Here is a 23,781-nt window from a genome sequence, read left to right as displayed (position 1 = left end):
ATGCCATAGGGTCTTCAAATGCCATCTTATTATTCTCTTATTTATTAAGCCATAAAACTACACAGCATGAAATATTTCTGATTATAAATTTAAGTGTAGATACAGCACCTAACATTATAATGTTAAATATGAATATTGTAAATGCTGCACAGAAATTGAAGTATTATTCCCAAGCAAACACTTGATAATCACTGGACATAAAACAAACTGGATTTTTCTGGACTCATGACAGTTACTCTGTTAAAGGTATAATGGCAGACAGCAATGATAGCAGACAGCACGAATCAACATCAGCTGACCAGACACTGTGCTAGTAAGACTTCAGTTGTAAAGACAAGGGAGGGGACCCAAGAGCAACGCAGAGCCTGCCTCCAGCCTTTCCCACTGCATACTTCTCTTCTAAGACACCGTCCTCTCAACTGACTGCTCAGTGACCACCGACTCCCTCAGTATGTTCTCTATATTGTAGCCAGAAGATTTTTAAAAAAGAAACAAAACCCATCTAATTGGGTCACTCTTATGAAGAACTCCTTTAAATTCAGCCTAAGTTTGTTAACAGGCTTAACAGAACTGCTCCTTGTAGCCCATCCTGTCTGGGCTTCAAGGCACAAGGCTCACACGCTTTCTTTCGAGACCTTCACAACAGTGTGCAGGCAGTCACACTGAGGAGCGACATCAGAGGGGATAAAGGTTTAACAATCCCTTCAGTTGTACCTATTTGTGAGTGGAACAGAAGTGGGCACTGAACATTACTAGGCGAGCCAGGAGTCTAACTCCTGTTCTCTGTGTAAGCCAAACACCATCTAAATGTCTTCATCTCTATAGGAAACAGATGGGTCAAAAACCTCTATCTGACTTCATTCTGAGCCCAAGACTCACCAATTATTTTACACGCAGATGTCACACCCTTGGGCACTTCCTCAGTCTCTATTCTGTTTGGGCAAATCAACAGTTTCAACTTGCTCCTGTGTCAGCACTAAGCATTTAGACTCTTATGGAAAATAATTATTTTTCCAAAGTCTAGATACTCCTGACAGCTGTCCTTTGGGTCACTTTGTTAAAAGCAGCAGTGATACGCTCCCCACTACTCAAACATCATAGTGTTTTTGCAAGCTCCATCTCAGACTCAACTTATTTATCCTACTGAAGTAGCCTTGACTAGGTCAGTGTTCTGTTAACACTGGCACGGAAATAATTTAGAAGGCTCTAATCCTACAAGCGCAGACTCAACCCAGTGTCTACTTGACTTCCTGTCGCACACAGTGGGGAGAAGTACAAATTAGTACATTAAAATAGCTTAAAACCCGAGACGATGAAAAGATACATAAGCTACTAATTAGAGAAAAGTTCTTCACTTAAAATTTTAAAATTCTTGAATTTGCTAATAATATCATCTACACCCTCAGTGAACCACATGTATAATTACTCTAAATGTCCTTCCAGGTAAAATATACTTCTGAGAACCTTCTTTACTTAATGTCCACAGTGTTTGTCCATGGATTACACACCTGCCCTAAAGAAAGAAAGAAAATGTGTGAAATGTGAAAGGTGAGTTAAGAACCCAAAGGTCAAGTAAAGTCCGTGAAGGAAAGTGGCTTCCCAGCACTGAGACGCCAAGTGTCTTTCAGTGACAGAAACCATGAATTGGCTTCTCAAATGAAAGCTGTGACTGAAACACCAGGGTCACATGCTACACATTTACTGAATACATTTCTTTGGCTACATCCATATTTTTCCTTTCATTTTGATTTACTTAGGGGAATAACTGTTGATAAAGCAAATCCCTCCAAGTGTAGTTTTAAAACAGTCAGTGCTCTTAAGCAAATTTCAGTACTAAGCATCACTTTTCTTAACTGCTTCTGTCCCACAGGTCAAAAGGGAAACCAAACCATTTCTCGAAAAATCAAGTTAGGCCAGGCAGTGATAGCCCACAAAGCCAGCCTGGCCTCCATAGCAAGTTTCAGGACAGCCAGGGTTATACAGAAGAATCCAGTCTTGAAAAGCTAAAAGTATTACTTTTAAGTAAATAAATTTGATTTAGTGATCAGTTTAGTACATGAACTACTTAATTTTCAGCTGTTTGTTCCCTAACAGGAAGTCAGTGAGTTGACAAGGATTTATTATAGACTGCTGTACTGACCCTTTCACTTGTTACTATGGAGAAAAATGAAAGCAAAGATTCACAGCAACAGTCCAAGACATTGCAAGATGGAGCATGATTAGCGTCAAAATACATTCTAAATATAATTATAAGAACATTGTATTACTGTATTCAAATGCTAGAAAAGAAGGTGATATTTGAATGTTATGTATGGCAAATGGTAAGAAAAATATGCTATTTTCTTTAGCATTGTGGTTTTTAAAAAAGGATTTAAAAACTGTAATTGTGGGCATATTATACATGTACTCAGTACAAGACTCACATGGTAAAGACTAGCATATGATAAAGAGTAAGAACCCCTCAACTTACCCACGTGCCCCACTAAAAGGCAACATTTTTTTCTAGTTTCTGACCTATGAGCTACAATGGCACACATATTGCATGTGTTATAATCTTTATTATGTTATTACATAAATAAAGTATTTCAGGCATATGAGATATAGTAGTCTGAGTATACCAATTGGGCATAGGCATTTTCCATGAGTGCTGCAAGGCGTGTTCTCAATTCCACATATGTTCTGGAGGGCCTCTCTCCCCAGTGAGGTGCCTCCATCTTTTTAGTGGCTATTCACAGTTCTGCTGTACAGATGGACAAACTGTTCCTACTTCTTTAGTAATAAAGGTTTGAGCATTTTGCTTCAGCTATTAGAATGTTGTTTTTTTTAAAGATGCATTTAGTTATTATTATGTATACAGTGCTCTACCTGCATGTACGTGTACAGGTCAGAAGAGGGCACTAGATCACGTTATAGATGGTTGTGAGCCACCATGTGGTTACTGGAAATTGAACTCAGGACCTCTGGAAGAGTAGTCAGGGCTCTTAACCTCTGAGCCATCTCTCCAGCACTCTACAATGTTGTTTTAAAGAGTCACTCCGTACCTTCATCAACTGCACGCATGTAAACACAGTTGTAGGAGGATACGGTACAGCTGGTATTCTTGGGTGGGAGCCATAGGTATTTAAAACGTTAAAATTCATACAGGCAGTTCCTATAGCTGCTTCTACTTCTGTATTCTAAGATAATGAGATCTAAGAATGCATATTTCCTGTATTGTGAACTGTTCATTTCTCTGTAGTTAGTTCAACTGAGTGGTTTAAGAGAAAACACAGTTGGAGGTCAGAGGACAATCTCGCTGGAGACAGGGTCTGTGTCACTGGTCTGCTGCTGTGTCCCCGAGGCCATCTGGCCCACAAGCTGACAGGATTATTTTTCTATGCCTCCCATCTTGCCACAAGAGCAATGGGATTACAGATCATGCTACTGTGTGTGTCTTTATGTGGCTTCTGGGATTTGAACTCAGGTCTTCCCACTTGCATGGCAAAGTTTTATACTTAGTTCTGTCCCCTCTCCCAAATCTGGCATTTTGATTTATATGTTTCTAACTGACATTTCCAATGCAGATCCAGAACTTGTGGCAAACTAAAATCTTAGAAATACATTATACTGTATCATAACCACAGGAAACATTTTTTCTTTTAACTCTTCAAATAAAGGCATAATTCAACTACTTCTTACTTTTGACATATAACTCTCTCTCTAAAGAGAAAGTCTCTAAATGTTCAACAAAGATTCTCCTGGTTTCAATGCAAGGACATCTCACTCTCTCATTTTACGTGAGGAGCCTCGCACCATGTCACGCGGCATCTGAGAGCCGCACAGGCCCATCAGGAGGCCACAGGTGGACACACGAGTAAACAGCCAACATTCCTTGATGGCCTGAATACTTATTGGATTATATCCTTTTATTTACATTCTAGAGTCAAAATTTAAGATTATCTATGTTTGCTTATCATGTTTTGAGGATTTTCACTGCCTCATACTCTACTCAAAGACTCTCCATACAACATACATGTTTTGTTTCCCTCCAATCAGGTCTAAGTATAGCCCAAACCAACAAGTTGTGGTGAAGTGAACAATAACTGTGCCATGAGGGAGGAACAGAGCAGATGCTCATTGGCTCTCTGCTGCTCCCAGACAGGAAAGGCAGGACTTCTGTCTGCTACAGTGCTCAGCAGAGAGGCTCCAGTCTGTGCCAGGCTAAGGAAACTAGGAACTAGCTTAGTGATGGAGTGTTTGCCCAGTGAATATGATTCCCCTGGGGTCAGTCCTTATCACAGCAAAATAAACAGCTAACTGATGAACAAACGAACAAAAATAGCCAAACACAAAACCCTGGGCAGGCAGGTGTGTGATGCTTTCAAATATCATCACACACATCTTAAGAAAAGTTAAACTACATAAAAAGGTTATATGTAATTCGTTTACAATTTTCAACTCAGCCATGAAATTATTGTGGAACATAAAAGAGTAAAAAGCCAAAACCAATTTTTATATTTTACTGGGAAGATGATACAAGTTTGATTTTTTTGAATGCTGGAACTCAAGGCTCTACAATATTGAGACTAAAAGACACAACACAGAAAATAAACAAATATTAAATGGGTTAGAGCAAGAGTGACCTCAATAGCAGGACTTCTAATAAGCTAGCAGGACCCATGTTATAATTTTAAGTGAGTGTACAACTTGTGGCTTTCCTGGAACAATGATGTGACAATTTCTTTATTAAGAGATAATATAAAGAGAGAGAAAATTATGCATTTTTTTAGCATTTCCTTTTTTACCACCAATTTAATGTTACTAATTTTACTTTTAGAATTTCGCAGTGAAGAATGCTGAATTCTGATTGGGTGATGTTAAAATGACAGCTAGTCTATCATAGCTTGCCTTTCCAAACACATGCCTTTAGCAGCGCTAGTGGTCAGCAGTTATTATTTGTCCTCTAGAATATAACATTTTGCAGAGAATGAAATTTCAAACAGCAAGGGGGAACACTTTTCTATATTATAGTATTTAGATTCTAGTGGAATGGTTCAGGTTGTATACTGCATAACTTTCCTATTGTATGAACCTTAAAAGGCACTGTATGTCCTTCTTGTCAATCAAATCTGCACATGGCATAGTCTCTGACCCTGAGAATATTTTAGTGTCACGTCCTGGATGAGTTCTTTTCCTCTGCACTACTTTACTCGCAATGAGCATACTTAAAAACAAACAAATAGCTTTAACAAAAAGTGGCATATAGTACAGTCAGTGCCATTTTGAGACTCATACTATCATACATATTTTTGGCTGGGACATGGAAAAAGAGCTGTAAGTCATCAGTGGACAATGACACTGGTTTACCCTTCCTGGTGTACAGTCTTAAAATAGTTGCCCCAAGGTCTGGTTGTAGACTACAAATAAAATTCTATGGACCTGGCTACAACCTTATTGGAAGTCAAGGTTCATATAAGTACACACAAATATTTGAGTTCTAAACTTAGAATCTTATTTAGGTAATATAGAAAACCAGGAAAAACAAGCTCAGTAAACAAATAAATATATTTATATTTAGCAGCTTGCTATATAAGAGAAGCTGATGTTCTCCTTAAGGTTCACACGCTAATAGTACAAGAATACACTAGTTTGTGTGCTTTCTATTATAAAAAATATTGCAGTTACAGAAGAGCAAGCAGTCAAATGCAAAATGGCTGACTGAACTAATACATGAGCATTAGGTGTTAATGGAATAATACAAATGACCACATGCACCTGGCAATGAATGGAGAAAGTCACGATTAAAAAGAAAATCTCCCAATGATAATAATTTTTTAAAAAGGCTCCTAACCTCTGCTTTCATTTTTTATCAAACTGCAAAAAGACCCAAGACAGCCCACACAGACCTCTACATTTACAGGTTACAAGAGGCCAACTAACAATAACAGATTAAATCCTGTGCGAGAGAAAACTATGACAAGCACTGCAACGGCAGCTGCTGCAGTTAATAATACAATAGTCACCTCTTTTGTCTGATTATAGTGAAACACATTTCTAGAGTGAATTTTATTGAGTAACTGACTTCCTAAGCTTATCCATAAGGTGATCAGTCATCTTAATATTATATACCAAATGCCAAAAATATGCAGCATATAAAGATGCTGAATTGCCAGAAAGAAAAACTGATGATAGTTCAACTCGAGATTTTTCAACCACCTCACCCCCGCAAGAAAGCCAAAATTCACACTGAAAATAACTTGCAGACTTGGTAAGCTCAGTTAGCTGTTCACTAAAAGATGGAATGGCACATTACTTAAGATTTTAAAGGGAGACGATACTTTTGCACAAACACACTTTTGTTGAGTAACAGGTACCCCAGGCCTCTGCTACTGCTCTCAATATGTGAATGGAGTCATTACAAAATGGGTGCCTTCAGGAGATTCAAGAATAATACCAGAGCTGTTACACCAGTGCTGCCATCAGAGGCATTCGTATATGCTGAGCACTCAGAGCCACATCTTTGCCAGTTTATACAGGAACAATATTTACTGCTGGTCTTGGTTCTCAAGAAGATCTGCATCCCTGATGTCTATTTTTCATTGACTCCAAATGTGATTTTTTAAGTCTTTTGTCTAAAAAAATCATAATATTCTAAAATGTTTAGTCAATACTTGCTTCTCAACTAATAATATCTCCTGCCTTTAAAGGTCAGCGGTTTCCCACAGACAAGGAGCTGTGAGCCGGGAAGTATCAAACATTGGGAATCTACGTTTACTGCACCGAAAAACTGAATGGCTTGGTTCCCCAAGTAAATGAGATTGTAAGGCTCAGTGAAAATAAAAGGGGGGGGGGGGATGAAGTATTAGCTACGACTAAAAAGTTAGTTGTGAATCTTTAATGGCAGCTAGGTTTCTGAGAAATTGAAAGAAATTTGTTTAATATAAAAGACCAAGTTTTGTTCTTTGTACACACACGTGTGTGTATGTGAAGGGCAGAGGTCCATGTTAGTTGTTTTTCCTCAATCACTTTCTACCTTATCTCTCACTTTGCCTGCTTTTGCTACGTTGGCTAGTCTGTATGGCTACTCCCCAACAGTGGGCAAATAGACCACTATAGTTTTAAGTGGGTGCTGGGAGCCTGACCTCAGGCTCCCAGAGAGCCACCACTTTGGCCCCTGACTTCCCTTCTTTCCTTGTCTTTGTTTCTTCTTCTTCTGATTCTATCTTGGCTCCCAACTTCCACTAACCCTCTTATATCTATGTCCCCATCTTAACCACTGGAAAATCCAACTCTGAAACTGTAACCCGGTTGCCAACAGAGCGATCTGAGGGGCAGTCACTAGAACAGCTCTTACTTATTTGTAAAGCCTGCTTTTGGAAGTAGCTGTTGACACACATAATACCGCTATTTTAAGGCCTAACATCGTTGAACAGACTCCGATACAAAACAGCACTGTGCAAATGACTCCGCCTTTGAATGCCCACAAGTGTGAGAGAAACAGCCCACACCCAGTAAATACGGGTCTAGTTCTTAGTTCCTCCCGCCCGCCCGCCCTCTCCCCGAGCATCATGCCAGCATCATTCCTCAGCTCCGTACTTGTGGAGGATAGTGCCCCAACAATGGCCAATCATCTCTGAGTCACATTCAGCGGACAATAATGAGTCCTAGAACGTGGGTTCACGTGGGCAAAGCCTGCTGTGTTGGATGCAACCTCCGAGACTGCTGCCTATAGCAAGAGGTAACCCCTGAGCTGGAACAGAAAGTCACAGAACAACTGGAAAACATTTGAGAAAACCGATTGTATCGTTAATTCATATCTCGTTTCCAATTTCACATTTCAAGGTATCTTATCAGTAAAATTAAGAGAGGATACGATTGGGCCATATGCTGTTTAGCGTGTCTTACTCTCCCTGGTATCAAAAGTATTGGGTTATTCTGACTTTCAAGGGACTAGAGATAACTGATAGAAGGCCAAAAAAGTCATCAATGGTTATTATTATCTCTGTGGCAGATGGATTTTATTTTCTTGGCTCTTTTCTCTAAGTTGAGATTACCTTTATAATGTGAATTAAAGCAAGCGGGCGTTTATGGATTTGCCAGTGAGGAAATTAGATGCAGGAAGGCCAGGTGACTCTTGGAGTTAATAAAAGGCCAGAGGCTGCAGGAGAGATCTTCATCTACAGCAGTGGTTCTCAAACTACCTGATGCTGAGACCCTTTCATACAGTTCCTCATGTTGCAGCAACCCCTAACCACACAATTATTTTCATTGCTCCTTCATAATTGTGATTTTGCTACTATTAAAATTGCAATGCAAATATCTGATAGGCAGGCTATCTGAAATGTGACCCTGCCTCATGAAAGGGTCATTCAACTCTCAAAGGGGTCCAGACCCAAAGGTTGATCACCACTGACCTTGAATCACTCACATTCAAAGTTGTTGACCAAAAGGTAAATAGATAAGACTCCAGCATTAATGAAGTAACCATCACTGACATGACTTTGTTCACATTACTAAATGCAGTGATTATGCATGTGTCTCCAGGGAGGATTTCTTGGTGGTCTGCATTGCCAGGCAAAGCCTCTAGGTAGCAGGGACTTTATGTATCTCAACAGATACTTTATGTCCTATGGGCAGACACTCATTTTGTTCTCTGTCGTCTGTGACTACAGAGTTGCTCTGGAACAAACAGAGCACAGGGGCACAGAGAGTCAATTAAGTGTCACTTATGACCTCTGTAACAGGGCAATGCTGAGTTGGCAGACACTGTGTGAGGGGAGTCTGGGTGGCTGGGAAGCCACGGAGCAGCCTGAGGATTTGAGGTGAGGGGCCAGGAAGCTCTTTATATTTTTAACTCAATCAAGTCACCGTGGAGAGAAAGTGATGTCATTAAGTGCCAGGTAGAAAACCATAAATAACACAGCAATTTAAGGGTTACAGAAAATAAAACAAAACATAAAGCCCTTGTCCAAACTTCTTGAAGGACTCTCAGTGTCTTCTGACCTGACCTGAAGGTCCAGCAGATTTTCGTAAACACCTGTTTCTATGCCTGCGTGTCTCTTTCCTAGCCCTCAGCAGCTATCTAACCACAAAACCACATTAGACTGTTTACACAAACAGATCATTCCTAGCTTCTGACTCTGTCACAGCACCAACAAACGTCCCTTCACATTTTTTTTTTTTAAAAGAGGAATGAGGCACGGCCCGGTGGCAGTGAAAGCCGTAGGTCTGGGAGGGCCCTAATTGAACTTCTGGGCACATTTGCCATTTCCACTGAGGGGAGAAAAAAGATGAAGTAAGAGGGGAACAGGAACAAGAGTATCCTGATGAGTAAGGAACAGGAACAAGAGTATCCTGATGAGTAAGGAACAGGAACAAGAGTATCCTGATGAGTAAGGAACAGGAACAAGAGTATCCTGATGAGTAAGGAACAGGAACAAGAGTATCCTGATGAGTAAGGAACAGGAACAAGAGTATCCTGATGAGTAAGGAACAGGAACAAGAGTATCCTGATGAGTAAGGAACAGGAACAAGAGTATCCTGATGAGTAAGGAACAGGAACAAGAGTATCCTGATGAGTAAGGAACAGGAACAAGAGTATCCTGATGAGTAAGGAACAGGAACAAGAGTATCCTGATGAGTAAGGAACAGGAACAAGAGTATCCTGATGAGTAAGGAACAGGAACAAGAGTATCCTGATGAGTAAGGAACAGGAACAAGAGTATCCTGATGAGTAAGGAACAGGAACAAGAGTATCCTGATGAGTAAGGAACAGGAACAAGAGTATCCTGATGAGTAAGGAACAGGAACAAGAGTATCCTGATGAGTAAGGAACAGGAACAAGAGTATCCTGATGAGTAAGGAACAGGAACAAGAGTATCCTGATGAGTAAGGAACAGGAACAAGAGTATCCTGATGAGTAAGGAACAGGAACAAGAGTATCCTGATGAGTAAGGAACAGGAACAAGAGTATCCTGATGAGTAAGGAACAGGAACAAGAGTATCCTGATGAGTAAGGAACAGGAACAAGAGTATCCTGATGAGTAAGGAACAGGAACAAGAGTATCCTGATGAGTAAGGAACAGGAACAAGAGTATCCTGATGAGTAAGGAACAGGAACAAGAGTATCCTGATGAGTAAGGAACAGGAACAAGAGTATCCTGATGAGTAAGGAACAGGAACAAGAGTATCCTGATGAGTAAGGAACAGGAACAAGAGTATCCTGATGAGTAAGGAACAGGAACAAGAGTATCCTGATGATGAGTAAGGAACAGGAACAAGAGTATCCTGATGAGTAAGGAACAGGAACAAGAGTATCCTGATGAGTAAGGAACAGGAACAAGAGTATCCTGATGAGTAAGGAACAGGAACAAGAGTATCCTGATGAGTAAGGAACAGGAACAAGAGTATCCTGATGAGTAAGGAACAGGAACAAGAGTATCCTGATGAGTAAGGAACAGGAACAAGAGTATCCTGATGAGTAAGGAACAGGAACAAGAGTATCCTGATGAGTAAGGAACAGGAACAAGAGTATCCTGATGAGTAAGGAACAGGAACAAGAGTATCCTGATGAGTAAGGAACAGGAACAAGAGTATCCTGATGAGTAAGTGGGTGAAGCGCACGCTGAGTCACCGGCAGCGATCTCTTCAGAAACTAAACTCAGACAAGATGAACAGGGAAGCTACTCTCTCCATCTATGAACAAAATGCCTGTTCCCTGTGACCTTTGCTCCCCACGGCCTTTATAGCTTATAGTTTATAAAAGAATCATAGTGTTCGGATCAAAATGCTATACACCTTAAAAGAAAATTCTGAACATCAGGGGAACTTCCTAAGCAAACCAAAAAGAAGCATCACAGAGGGGCGAAAACATGTAAGCTCTTGTCACAGACAGTGGTTCCCCTTCCTAAGCATGGGGAAAGCGAGCCAGAGATATGGTCTAACCATATGCAAAGATGCTCTACCTGTGCGGGTGTATGGAAATGCAACTAGATCAAACTTCGAGTTTTACCTCTAAGGTGTCAAAACCCCAACACAGTTAATAACAGATTTGAAGGTTCTGAGTAAGCAAAAATGGTATTTGAGGGAATATGCAAAATGATCCAGTATCGACAGAAGGAATTTCACAGTATCTGAGAAAGTTGTGCATCTGTGTGTTTGTTTTAAAAAGGAAAATAGAGATGCCAAGAGATAATGACCATGGAAGGAAGCACACAGTCCATCCAGTGGACTACTGTGACACCAGGAAAAGGAGTGACCATCACCACCATGTGCATATGGTTTTCATGATAAAGCTACATAAAAAACAGAGGGACTCAAAAGTGCAATGGCATTTATCTAAGGAAAAGAGAAGAAACAGGAATAAGTTACTTATAATAGAATAAATAGGTTTTTTAAAGGGTCTGGAGAGATGGTTCAGTTGTTAAAGTACCTGCCTCTCGAGGATGAGGACCTGAGTTTGGAGTCTCCAGAGCCCTTGTAAAAAGCTGAGTGGGGGAGGCATGTCTGCAAGTCCAGCATGTGGGGTGTTGAGGGGCGTGGGCAGAGACAGGCGGCTGCAGAGGCTTGATCACCAGGGAGCTAAAGGCCCAGTGAAAGATTTTGGCTCAAAAAAGTAAGATGATGTGGCAAACAAAACAAAACAAAACAAACAAAAAAACTACCTGATGTTCACTGGGCTCTGCACGTGCACACAGGTCAGCGTACTCTCATATACACAGATGATAGACACACACACAACACACACAGACACACAACACACAGATACACACAGACACCTGCACCAAATCAATACTCTGGATCTAACAAACAACCAGCAAAGGCAGACTGTAGGTAGACACACAGGATGAATGACCTAGTGTTCCTACAAATAAACTGCTAAGCACCCTATTAGGCAGCAGACTCTTATGAATACTATTGGAACAAATAATATGCCAACTACCAGAAAGTATAGGAGATTATGTGTATTTATACATGTCTATAATATACATGCATGTGAATATCTGGTGGTATGCATGTGTGAATATATATACCTATATATGTTTGTGTATATGTACACACGCATGTTTATACAGGTGTCTATATGTATGTTTTATATCTAAGAGGTAAATGGAGAAAAATTTTAAAAATAATTTGTTACACACACATTCAATCCCAGCACTCAGAAAGCAGAGGCAGATGGATCTTTGTGAGTTCAAGGCCAGTGTGGTCTACAGAGCAACTTCCAGGAAAGCCAGCCAGAAAAATACAAGGAGAAATTCTCAAAAAACAATCAATGAAACAATCAGCTAAATAAAAATGAATTTCTTCTCTGGAGAAATTTATTAATATATGAACAGAAGAACTGGCACCATACATGTGATTTGTTTCACAATTTGGAGGGGCAGGGGTGGGTGGAAGGCAGACTGAGTTACAGTGAGTTAAGCTTGGGTGATGGGTACCTAAGTATTTATTGTAGCCACTCCTTGTTTATAGATAAGGTCAACTTTTCCTATAATAAAGTTTAAAATATGAGCACAAATAACAAAAATTTAGATAACTAATATTAAGGAAGTTTTTGAAAACACTATTAGACCAGACGTTCCATCTCATAGTCCATCATGACCACTTGGGGGTGGGGCTTTTGACACCTTAAAAATTCACTCCAAACACGAAGCAAATTGTATGCTATCCTGCAGGACTTTAGCGGGGGGGGGGGGGGGAGGCTGAGGACCGCTGTGCAAACACCTCACGGCAGGAATGTGCACTGTTCACGTGCTGCTTACCCAGTGTCTAACATTTAAGAGGCATTCAAGAAATATTTGGTGAATGAATGAAGGACCCAGTGTGTTTCATGGCAGCTAACTGCTACACGTGCAAAACTAGCAATTCACACTTGATACTGAAACCTCACTGGGCTCTCTGGCTTGAGAGGGCAGGGCCTTCTGTTTCAAGTAGAATGGGTTGCCTTTATAAAGCCACAGACCAGTTTGAACAGCTACAGCTAACACCCAGAATAAAAACAGTTTCATACACACAATTAGGTGTGGGTATGGCCAGCAAATACTCTGATTTTACAGTCTGTTTTGGACAAGGCAGTGATTTGTATGTGACTAATAAAGCAAATGCTAGACAGAGCCTATGTGCTGAAAAAAGCACAGTATTTGCCAAAAGGGCCGACTATCCAGTCTGCCAGTAAGACACCACACTTCCTAAAACGGGAGAATACAGACGGAGATACACACATGTATTTGCCTACATCCCCAAACGGAGGCACAGAAGCTCCAAGTGTGGATCTCATTTTTCTTTTTCTCTAAAGTACAAAATGGACTCTGATGATGGGTATCTCCTAGTCCAAGTGTTTCATTCTGGCCATGAAAAGCTAGATGTGTAGAAATGCTAAGGAAGAAGTTCAGAGTCCGGAGTCTATGAGCATCCACAGGAATGATACCTAACCAGACGCCGTCATCAGGTCAACCACAAGCACAGATGTGGATGTAACTATATACTAAATGATTAAAGATGTGTTTCTACAAAGCCTGCATCCTGCCACTGAGGAGCAGCCATGGCACCTCCTGTTTCAGAGAGGTCTCCAATGAGCCAGATGCAGTGCAGTTTACAGTACTATAAAAACTTTTTTATATGATATCTAAAAGTAAAGTACAGACTAGAATGCCAACTCTCTGTTTCTCCTTACAACCTGAACTGATATAAAACCTATATTTAAAACCGGATACGATGATACACTTCTGCTTATGAGGCTGAGGCAGGTGGACTGCTGTGAGTTGGGAGGTGCTTGGGCTACATGTAAGAATCAGGGTAGCTGGGACTATACACTAAGACCTCAACAAACGAGAGCAAAACTTCAAAAAAAAAAAAAGCTGCACATTGTATGTACCTGAGCATTACATAGAAACATACATAATAATGTAGTTTTTATTTATTTGTTTGCTTGTTTTTCAAGACAGGGTTTCTCTGTATAACGGCCCTGGGTGTGTTAGACTCACTTTGTAAACCAGGCTGGCCTTGAACTCAGAGATCCGCTTGCCTCTGCCTCCCAAGTGTGGAGATTATAGGCGTGTGCCACTGAGTCTTGTAATAATGCAGTTTTTAAACTATTTGTTTACTTATGTTTATGTGTGTACCCCTGGATGTGTGCATGTGTACCTCATGCACACAATGCCAGAAGCGCTCAGAAGAAGGGGTCAGATCCCTGGGAATTGGAGTTAACAGGTGGTTGCTAGGCACCATGTGGGTGCTGAGAACCCAGCCCAGGTCTTCTCCAAGAACAGCCCGAGCTCCTAACTGCTAAGCCAGCTCTCCACTATCACGATGAGATGATGCAGACTGTTAAATATGGCAGTCAGCAAAACATTTTTAAAAAGGGAAAGGGAGAATGAATTTACATTTCAAGAGCTGCTAAGCAAGGCTTTGTTCAAACACAAAGGAGACGACCTGTAAGAAGAAGATGAAAAGGGACAAACTTTTATTTCGAGTCAACAGTCAATAGTCTGATTACCAGTCAACCCTGAGCCCACATCACTCTAATTCTAGCTAGATGCAAAAAACGATGCATTCAGCCTGTGCATCGAATCTGCTCCAAGCATGCTTACCTGCACAGCTGATCCAACTCAGAACCAAAATGATGCCTTTAAAGGGGAGATGGTCTTTCAAGTACTTGTTACTGAATTTCTTAGGGTCCTGAAAAACTGATGCTGAGTTCTGAAAGGTTGTAAAGGAGAAAACCAACTATCTAAGCTAGTGATGGTGATAATGTTTACTTCTCTGGGAGAAAAGTCTAACCGGGATGCTTCAAGTTCCGTGGAGGAAATTACATCATTAGTCAACTGTATGTTTAAAAGGCAAAGTCCGAGGATTTTTTCCCCTTAAAACGAATATAGCAATCTTATGTAAATAAGCATACTATAGGATTATCAGGCTAATGGCCTTCCTGACTATCAGGTAAAATGAGTAAAGAATTTAAATCCTCCAGGAAAGTTAAACAGCTAATTGCCACAAGCCCAAGATGTCTTACACTTGCCTCAAAATCTTAAAGTATTTAATATGAAAACATCTGAAATATTTAATGATACCTTTTTCATGCATTAGCTTCTAAGAGCGTTCTCTAAATTCCTGATATGCAAAACAATATACCTAAAGTGTTCATCATTTTTTTTCCTTTTGGCTTAAGTGCCCCAAATTAGCAAACATTTAGGTAAGGTATTTTTATAAAATTTTCCCCTAATTAACATGACGATTTAAATCCGTATTTGCCCCCAAAATAAGCCTCATGTTTTTATATATTACCAAATATTTTCAATCAAATAACACAAAAATATAGTTTTTAAAAATAAATAGGGCAAGCCATCATTCCGTCATGAACCAACACTGGAGTCAGAGCTCCTAAAATGAAATGCAGAAAACAATGGTGCACAGTTAAAGCTATTAATATATGTTGAAGACAAAGAGTTTATTTTTCAATGAGAAAACAAGAAAAAGAGCCTGATTTTGTATGCCTGCCCAATAGGACTTCCCACTGTAATTAGTGCTTACCACCCCTGAGGGGAGGAGCTTAAGCTCAGGGTAACCTCATGCAATAAAGGGAGAAACAGTATAAAAACCCTAGGGCAGCTGTGGGGAGGGCACAATCCACTGCTCACCGGACAGAGGAAACCAGGGAAGCTGCCCCACACATCTCCAGGGACTCCCAGCACCAGGTAAGTCTGGACTGAGGGTCAATGGGAACATCCCTGTCAGGAGGCTTGGAAATAAGCTTTAGTCAATTATGTATCTTTGGATATGTGCATGATTTTTAAAGAGTGGCATTCTATCAAACGACAGCCAGATGGGTTCATTTGTATTCATCTATTTAAGATATTCTTAATAAAAATGACTGTATAAATTGAAATTGGCCTTAATGTGAATCTCAATGTATCTTGAATTTCAAGCTATGTCAAAGATTACTTAATACAGTCATCTATCTAGTAATGAGAATATTTGGTGGGGGTCATTTTATTTTTAGGGCATTACCTGAAGGCAGTTTCCAAAAACTAGTAAGACATGTATATTCATGTAACAAAACTTTCCTGTTATTATTTTATGGAATATACTCAAAATATAAAAGGTCAGTCATTTAAAAAAAAAAAAGGAGAAACCACACAAAGAATTACTATGTAGAGCATCACAAGAGTGAAACAGATGAGTATGGAGCTTTGTAAAATTATTCTCTTGTCTTTCAGAATCCATCTAAAAACATGCTGCCACAAGTAGCCTTTCTGCTGTCAATGTCTTTGACCTTAGTTCATGGAATGTTTCATGCTGAGCGATACCAAACTCCCACAGGCATAAAGGGCCCACTTCCCAACCCGAGGACACAGTACTTCATCCCGTACTCCATAAGGAGTAAAGGTAAACTCAACTGTACACTCTGCCCTGTCAGCCAGATATTAATGATGGGCTCCTTAACAGAAGGATTTTCAGTCTGTTCTTATCCTATGCTAACTTCTTGATTGGCTCAAGTTACTACAACAAAGTGATGTGTTGGAAAGACAGGCCTGTGGAGGAACATGAGATGCCTGGTTGGTCTAAGACAAAGACTGAGGAATATCAAAGACTTTTATGGATGGAGCCATCTTTTTTCCCTTTCAAAAGGTGGTTTCATACAATTAACTAATTACCCAGAATCTAGAAATATTAACTCAATAAAACTAAGTTAATTTAAACTAGAAACATAGAAATTTTATGTATCCAATTATTTAAACATAAAAGAAAAAATATAGCTTGCAGATATTAAAGAAAATTGGTATCAAATAAAGCCAGGCAGCCCTCAGTAGAGCTAATGGGCACAGGAAGCAGCGATTCTCATAATTACATGCACAGTCATATACCGTGCAGTGGGCCAGTGCACAGACATAATTATGAAGTGCTAGCCGTGTGGGCTCAGAGTTCCCAGGGCTGCTGGGAGGCGGACATGTGTCTACATCTGCCGAGTGTGTATCCACCAGGATAGCCTGAGATGCTTTATCTTTCCTCTGGAATCTACCCCTCCCCTGTCTGGCTCTGTTACTATGAAGCCTGTGAAGACAGTCCGTGTGAAATAACATGAGGCTGTCAGAGAAGGGCAGCAGTCAGGTCTAAGCTTGGCCAGTCCCGTCTAGCAGCGTGAGACATGATGACAGGTAATAGAAACTGTCTACAGAATTCCTTTTCCACAGCATTTTTCACTTCAGTCATATACTTTGCCTGCAGAGAGTGAAGGTGTGTGTTGTAAGCTTTAAATGATACAATTTTGGAGACAAGCAGTTTGAAAAAATTCAAGTGCCAAAGATGGCTTTTTAAAGGCAGCTTAATATTTAAAAACTATGAGAGATATTCTTGACTGTCTCATAACATATAAATTGAGGAAAAGATAAAAGCTAGAAGGAAAGAACGAAGACAAACTTAGCCCATCTTAAAGCAGTGAGTGTGGTTTGAGATGCCAACAGGCACTCAGACTTTACCTTACCAATATCACAAAAAGTGCTGAGTTAAAAACAAAATGCACCACTGTTTGAAATTTCCAAGCATTTCTGCCTTCCCACCTAACGCATGGTGCTTATCATCCTACTGTTCTTATTCAACAAATGGAACTATCTTCCTAACGAAACTGAGAAGCTGTATTTTAACTGTTAAATCTACCTTGGTCTCTTGTTGGTAATGAAGAGAAATCCTATTGACCACTTCCTACTGCCAGGCATCAGTGCCCTGTAGCCAATGTACCTGCTCACAAGTGGTGACAGCAGGAACCCAGAACTTCCCCCCTGTACTCCCTGGGCAGACCTGCTCAGCACAGGCTAACAGAGCGAGACCAGCCAAAGCACTCAACTGTGCTGCAGGGAAGCGACTCCAGCCACGATGTACATTTCAACACTTAGTTCTTGCACTGAGAGGGTTAGGATTCTGAGAGCAGCCAACAGTTCAGGCTACACAGTCATCCTATCACTGGCGGTCTAACTTCCAACAGCGTCTGATGCTATCCTTTCCAGTAAGACATGTTTTCGCCCTTTAACAGTAAAATGTATTTCCACAATTCTAAGACCACTGCTTTTGTATAAAAATGATGATCCTTATAATTGGATGCTGAAGCAAATTCTGCATTTGAAAACTATGCCATTTTACTCCAAGCCATTAAAAATCTCTTACTTGTCAATTTTATTTTAAATGTGTTAAAATTTATACGTACTTATAGATGTATACTAAAGTTAATCTCAGGAGTTACCTTTGAAAATATTAGTAATTACTGTTGGTTGACTACTCTCTCCAGCTATTTAATTTAATAGGAGAGATTCTTTAAAGAATTAATGTACTTGCATATCAAGGACAACTAAAGTGAATGAAATTCTTAAAGTATTATCAAAGATAATTTATAATTGTTAGTAACTATCCTTTAGTCTCCATTTTGATTTTTAAAACAAATACAGTCTTAAGAGTTTATCATATTAAAAAACGTTAGCTTAAAAGTGATAGGTAGACAGTTAGGTGCTTAGCTCAGTGGGAAAGCACTTGCCTAGCATGTGTGAAGTCTTGGTTTTGAGGTCTAGGAACATACACACACATAGACACACATAGCATAAGATAAAATAAATAAATGGATCATAATTAAACATCATTTTTACAGTTCTGAGCTATCTACTGTCACATCTGATAAATCAGCATTACTATGAACCACTTTCTAACATATAAAAAATCTTAAGGTTTTAAAAACTTATTAAGTAAAACAATTTAAATAAAAATTGTATAAGTAAATATTAAAATCACCTGCAACTTTATTGTCATCTTTACTAGTTATATGCAACTTCTCAGAAATGAACACTTGTGTGACATTTACATTGACTATTGCCAATAGACAGAAGCAAGCAGCATCTTCATGGCGTATGGTCCACCTACACTGTCATGGCGTATGGTCTACCTACACTGCAGCCACATCCCACCACTGAGGGGCTTGTTACAGTACCCATCACACTTTACCCCTGAGGCCTCTAGGTTACTTCCTTTCGTTTGATAAAGCCATGGTTGCCACCCCCATCGGTGGTCCAATAGCACATTCTGTCACAGGCACTCAGTAAGGGGTTACTAAAGTTCAGTTTAGCATACCAGGAAAATGCTTTGGTTAAATGAATCCACAGCTTTATGAGAGTCAGCAACATTTATTCCATTTTGATCATCACTTCGAAACTATTCTATGTGCCTCATCAATGCACTAAGTCTAGTCCTGTCATTCTTTGCCTCGCTGCAAGTCAATAAAGGAGAACAAACGCCCAAGTATATATTGAGGTTGAAAAATAAGAGTAGAAATCTAAACTGGCTGGGCGGTGGTGGCGCACGCCTTTAATCCCAGCACTCAGGAGGCAGAGGCAGGCGGATCGCTGTGAGTTCGAGGCCAGCCTGGTCTACAAAGTGAGTCCAGGATGGCCAAGGCTACACAGAGAAACCCTGTCTCGAAAAACCAAAAAAAAAAAAAAAACCAAAAAAAAAAAAAAAAAAAAAGAAATCTAAACTGTTCGGTAAAACATGCTAATTAATCTTAAGTCTCTCACCTATATCTTCAAGTGGAACCTTGTGGGGCCAGACTGTTTAGTTCTTCCTTTTCTTTACTTACCTTTCTAACTAGATGATTTTCCTAAGGCAAAGGCCTTCAACCCACCTCCGTGATGTGTTTATCCTAGATGAATTCTTCAATGCCAGTTTATTTTCATTGCCTCATTGGGGTGATAAACAGTCATGGTAGCTGTGGCTTTATGAAACCACCTTCTCTAGAAGTATCTGAACAAATCCACCACCCTTACCTTGTAGCCCCACTCAAGACTGTTATGTGGATGAGTTACATGGAACACGGTGGGACACAGGGCACTACTGCACTGTCCTTAATTGTGCTTTGAGAATCTCTGATTGCCTTTAACGTTGCTCATGCTGGCTGGTGTGTTGGCTTGTCTTACAGGACTTCAAGTAAGAGGAGAGCAAGGCATTCCTGGTCCACCAGGCCCGGCTGGACCTCGAGGACACCCAGGTCCCTCAGGACCTCCAGGAAAGCCAGGCTATGGAAATCCTGGATTGCAAGGAGAGCCAGGCTTGCCAGGACCACCAGGAATATCAACCACTGGGAAGCCAGGCCTGCCAGGCCTGCCAGGCAAACCAGGGGAGAGAGGACCATATGGACACAAAGGAGATATTGGCCCAGCTGGCTTACCAGGACCTCGGGGCCCTCCAGGGCCACCTGGAATCCCCGGCCCAGCTGGAATTTCTGTGTCAGGAAAACCTGGACAGCAGGGACCAACAGGTGCCCCAGGACCCAGGGGCTTTCCCGGAGAAAAGGGGGCCCCCGGAGCCCCTGGTATGAATGGAAAGAAAGGGGAAACAGGATATGGTGCTCCTGGCCATCCAGGTGAGAGGGGCCTTCCAGGTCCTCAGGGTCCCGTAGGACCCCCTGGCCCTTCTGGAGTGGGAAGAAGAGGTGAAAACGGCTTCCCAGGACAGCCGGGAGTCAAAGGTGACCGGGGTTTCCCTGGAGAAAGGGGACCATTAGGTCCACCAGGTCCCCAAGGTCCTCCTGGGAAACAAGGGCGAGAAGGTATTGGGAAGCCAGGGGCCCCGGGAGCCCCGGGTCAGCCAGGTATCCCAGGGGAAAAAGGCCACCCTGGGGCTCCAGGATTAGCTGGGCCTCCAGGAGCTCCTGGCTTTGGAAAACAAGGCTTGCCAGGCTTGAGGGGACAAAGAGGGCCTGCTGGCCTTCCTGGGGCCCCAGGTGCCAAAGGGGAACAAGGGCCAGCAGGTCATCCTGGAGATCCGGGTCTGACTGGATCCCCTGGGAATATGGGACCCCAAGGTCCTAAGGGAATCCCAGGGAACCATGGTATCCCAGGCGCTAAGGGTGAGGCAGGTCCAGTTGGGCCTGCTGGGCCACCTGGGGCTAGAGGGGCAAGGGGCCCCCCTGGGTTAGATGGAAAAATAGGGTACCCTGGGGAGCCAGGTCTCGATGGTCCTAAAGGTAACCCAGGGTTACCAGGACCAAAGGGTGACCCTGGAGTGGGAGGAGCCCCCGGTCTTCAAGGTCCTGTTGGCCCTGCAGGAGCAAAGGGAGTGCGTGGACACAGTGGCGAGGCGGGTCCGAGAGGTGAACCTGGAATACCGGGTACCAGGGGCCCCATTGGGCCGCCAGGTATCCCAGGATTCCCTGGCTCTAAGGGTGATCCTGGAAATCCAGGTCCTCCTGGCCCAGTTGGCATGGCAACTAAAGGCCTCAGTGGGCCCACTGGTCCTCCGGGTCCTGCTGGTCCGAGAGGCCACAGTGGAGAGCCTGGTCGCCCAGGGCCCCCAGGACCCCCAGGACCCCCCGGCCAAGCAGTCATGCCTGATAGTTTCATAAAGGCAGGTCAGAGGCCCAGGCTTCCTGGGATGCCTCTTGTCAGTGCTAACCGTGGAGCATCAGGAACGTTGGTGTCTGCTTTTACTGTCATTCTCTCCAAAGCTTACCCAGCAGTAGGCGCCCCCATCCCATTTGACGAGATTCTGTATAACAGACAGCAGCATTATGACCCAAGATCTGGGATCTTTACCTGTAAGATCCCAGGCATATACTATTTCTCCTACCACGTGCACGTGAAAGGGACTCACGTTTGGGTAGGCCTGTATAAGAACGGCACGCCCACGATGTACACGTACGATGAGTACAGCAAAGGCTACCTGGATCAGGCTTCAGGGAGCGCCATCCTAGAGCTCACAGAAAATGACCAGGTGTGGCTCCAGCTGCCCAACGCAGAGTCAAACGGCCTCTACTCCTCTGAGTATGTCCACTCGTCCTTCTCGGGGTTCCTGGTGGCGCCCATGTAAGCACTTCCTGCCAAGCTCATTTAAATCCCTCGCTTGGAAAGGCTTTCCCCCAGTTCCATCGCGCCCGCCCTGGAGATGTGGATGGAGGTAGGCTAAAAGTAATGTGAACAACTTTAACTTTCTAAGATGCATTGCGAGGCCAAGTTTCCTCCCGTAAAAGTGAGCAGCCACGGTGACCGTGTGAGGACTCTCCTCAATACTCAGCAATCCTAAAGCCCTGGGGAGAGGGGGGTTCTATGATTCCATCAATATTTTAAAAATTTACCATAAGTTAAAAAAAACAACCAAACTCACAAAAACAGAAACGAGGTTCCAAGTCACCATAAATTTCATTTCATTAAATCAGCATTTTTCTTTCTTTCTTTTTTCTTAGAGCCTGTTTTTTTTTTTTAATTACTATGAGAATTTCTAGGATACATGCAGGAAATATCACATAATTTTATATCCTTTAAATACTTGAATATTCAAATTTAAATGACACTGTATACCCAAGGCTAATTCTGATGGGGCATCACTCGATGGTTCACATAGTCCCTTTCATCAAGGTGAATTCAAAAAGTACAGGTGCATACAGACTTTTTGAAGCACTCATAAGAAACCAAAATGCTGTTATTAAAATTAATTTAAATCATGAGGTGCTTTGTCACAGGCCGTTTCAAGCTTTTCTGCGATTGCAGAAAGTCCACATACCTGGTGCAACCTGGAAACAGGTGTCTGGCTTATTCTTATGCCCGTAACACAGTGTGATCACTCTGATTTAATTCCTTGCTGCATCTTTGTAAAGTGATTTTATGGGCTTTAAGATCATTAGAACAGCCATCTTGTGTGCCTTCCATTCCAGTGAAAATATAATTAACATTAAAGATTTCAAAGTCAGACTAGAAATGAAAAGACATTATTTATTTATGCTCTGTACTGTATTTTGATATTATTGTTTAAAACTGTTAAGCTGTACCTCACTCATTAAAGCATGGAGTATTTAACCTACTTGTTATTACAAAGCAATAAAATGACATGAATAGACCTTTCTTCTGTGATGAATTTACTTCAAAGCAACAACCATACCTTACAACTTTTTATTCGATAAAGCTAATAAAGAAAATGAAACAGTGGGTGACTTTACAGTTATCTGGGTTTGTCCCTCTGTCAAGCTGGACATGGCTTACACCATGTACTGCGAAGATCTTAAAAAAGCACCTCTATGAGCCAGCACCAGAGCTGATGAATAGACACAGGAAAATACAAATATATAAAACATCACTTGGAGGGAGAGAAGAGGGTGTCAAATATCAAACTGAAACAAATATCCCGCAATTAATATTTATTGCCTTGGTACATTTTAGTCATAATATTTAAAATTATTTTGAAGGCTTGATTTACTGAAAGGAAGGCATGCAATTTTTTTGGTGTCACTCAAAAGGCAACATATTTCAAAACTCAACACCTTGTTGATCAGCACCCATCAGCCCACCTGCTAATCAAACTCATCGGACTCAATCCTAGGGTAACGTAGCATTAAGGCTATACTCTCCTTGGAATAAGACTCTCTACAAACCTGCAGAGGAAAACCAGAGCCCTGCTTGGGGTTGACGTGACTCTGCGCCCATGCTAGGTCAGCCACTCCCACTCCTTAGACAATGAGAATGGAATTCTATCAGCAGGCACTTTGACTGTCTCTCAGTCACTACTACACTGAGGGTGACCAGCGTCACCAGCTCCCGTTCCTGCACCAGGAAACAAGGCCTGGGGCTCTCATTCTCGGGAACAGCCTCTGGCCCGGGAGAACTGCACTGGGAGACAGCGACAGCAGCTGACCAGACTGGCTCACACGCCTGACAGCTGCAACCACAGAACAGATAGGGACACAGGTCCCAGAACTAATTTCATAGCAAACATTTTCACCAGATTAAATCCCAAGGAAGGAGCACAGCAAAAGCATCTATCTAATTCAGAAGAGAT

The 23,781-nt window shown here is 41.6% G+C and overlaps 2 protein-coding genes across 6 annotated transcripts in view; one reads left to right on the top strand and one right to left on the bottom strand.

The window, feature by feature from the left end:
* COL10A1 (collagen type X alpha 1 chain) overlaps positions 1-23,660 on the top strand; it is a 61,041-nt gene extending 37,381 nt beyond the window's left edge. The window contains exons 1-3 of one of the 3 annotated variants that reach the window (XM_084775376.1): positions 10,563-15,674; positions 16,197-16,365; positions 19,934-23,660. In XM_084775376.1, the coding sequence (XP_084631502.1) occupies positions 16,212-16,365; positions 19,934-21,822 (2,043 nt within the window). In that variant the 5' untranslated portion in view covers positions 10,563-15,674; positions 16,197-16,211 and the 3' untranslated portion in view covers positions 21,823-23,660. The other 2 variants (XM_084775378.1, XM_084775377.1) reach the window with 2 other exon arrangements.
* NT5DC1 (5'-nucleotidase domain containing 1) overlaps positions 1-23,781 on the bottom strand; it is a 98,228-nt gene that overhangs the window by 58,797 nt on the left and 15,650 nt on the right. The gene's annotated exons all lie outside the window — the stretch shown is intronic.

The sequence above is a fragment of the Acomys minous genome (assembly GCF_964271855.1).
Source record: "Acomys minous genome assembly, chromosome: 3".
Classification (NCBI taxonomy): domain Eukaryota; kingdom Metazoa; phylum Chordata; class Mammalia; order Rodentia; family Muridae; genus Acomys; species Acomys minous.
Note: the sequence above shows the minus strand (reverse complement) of the source record. Positions and strands in the feature narration are given on the sequence as shown.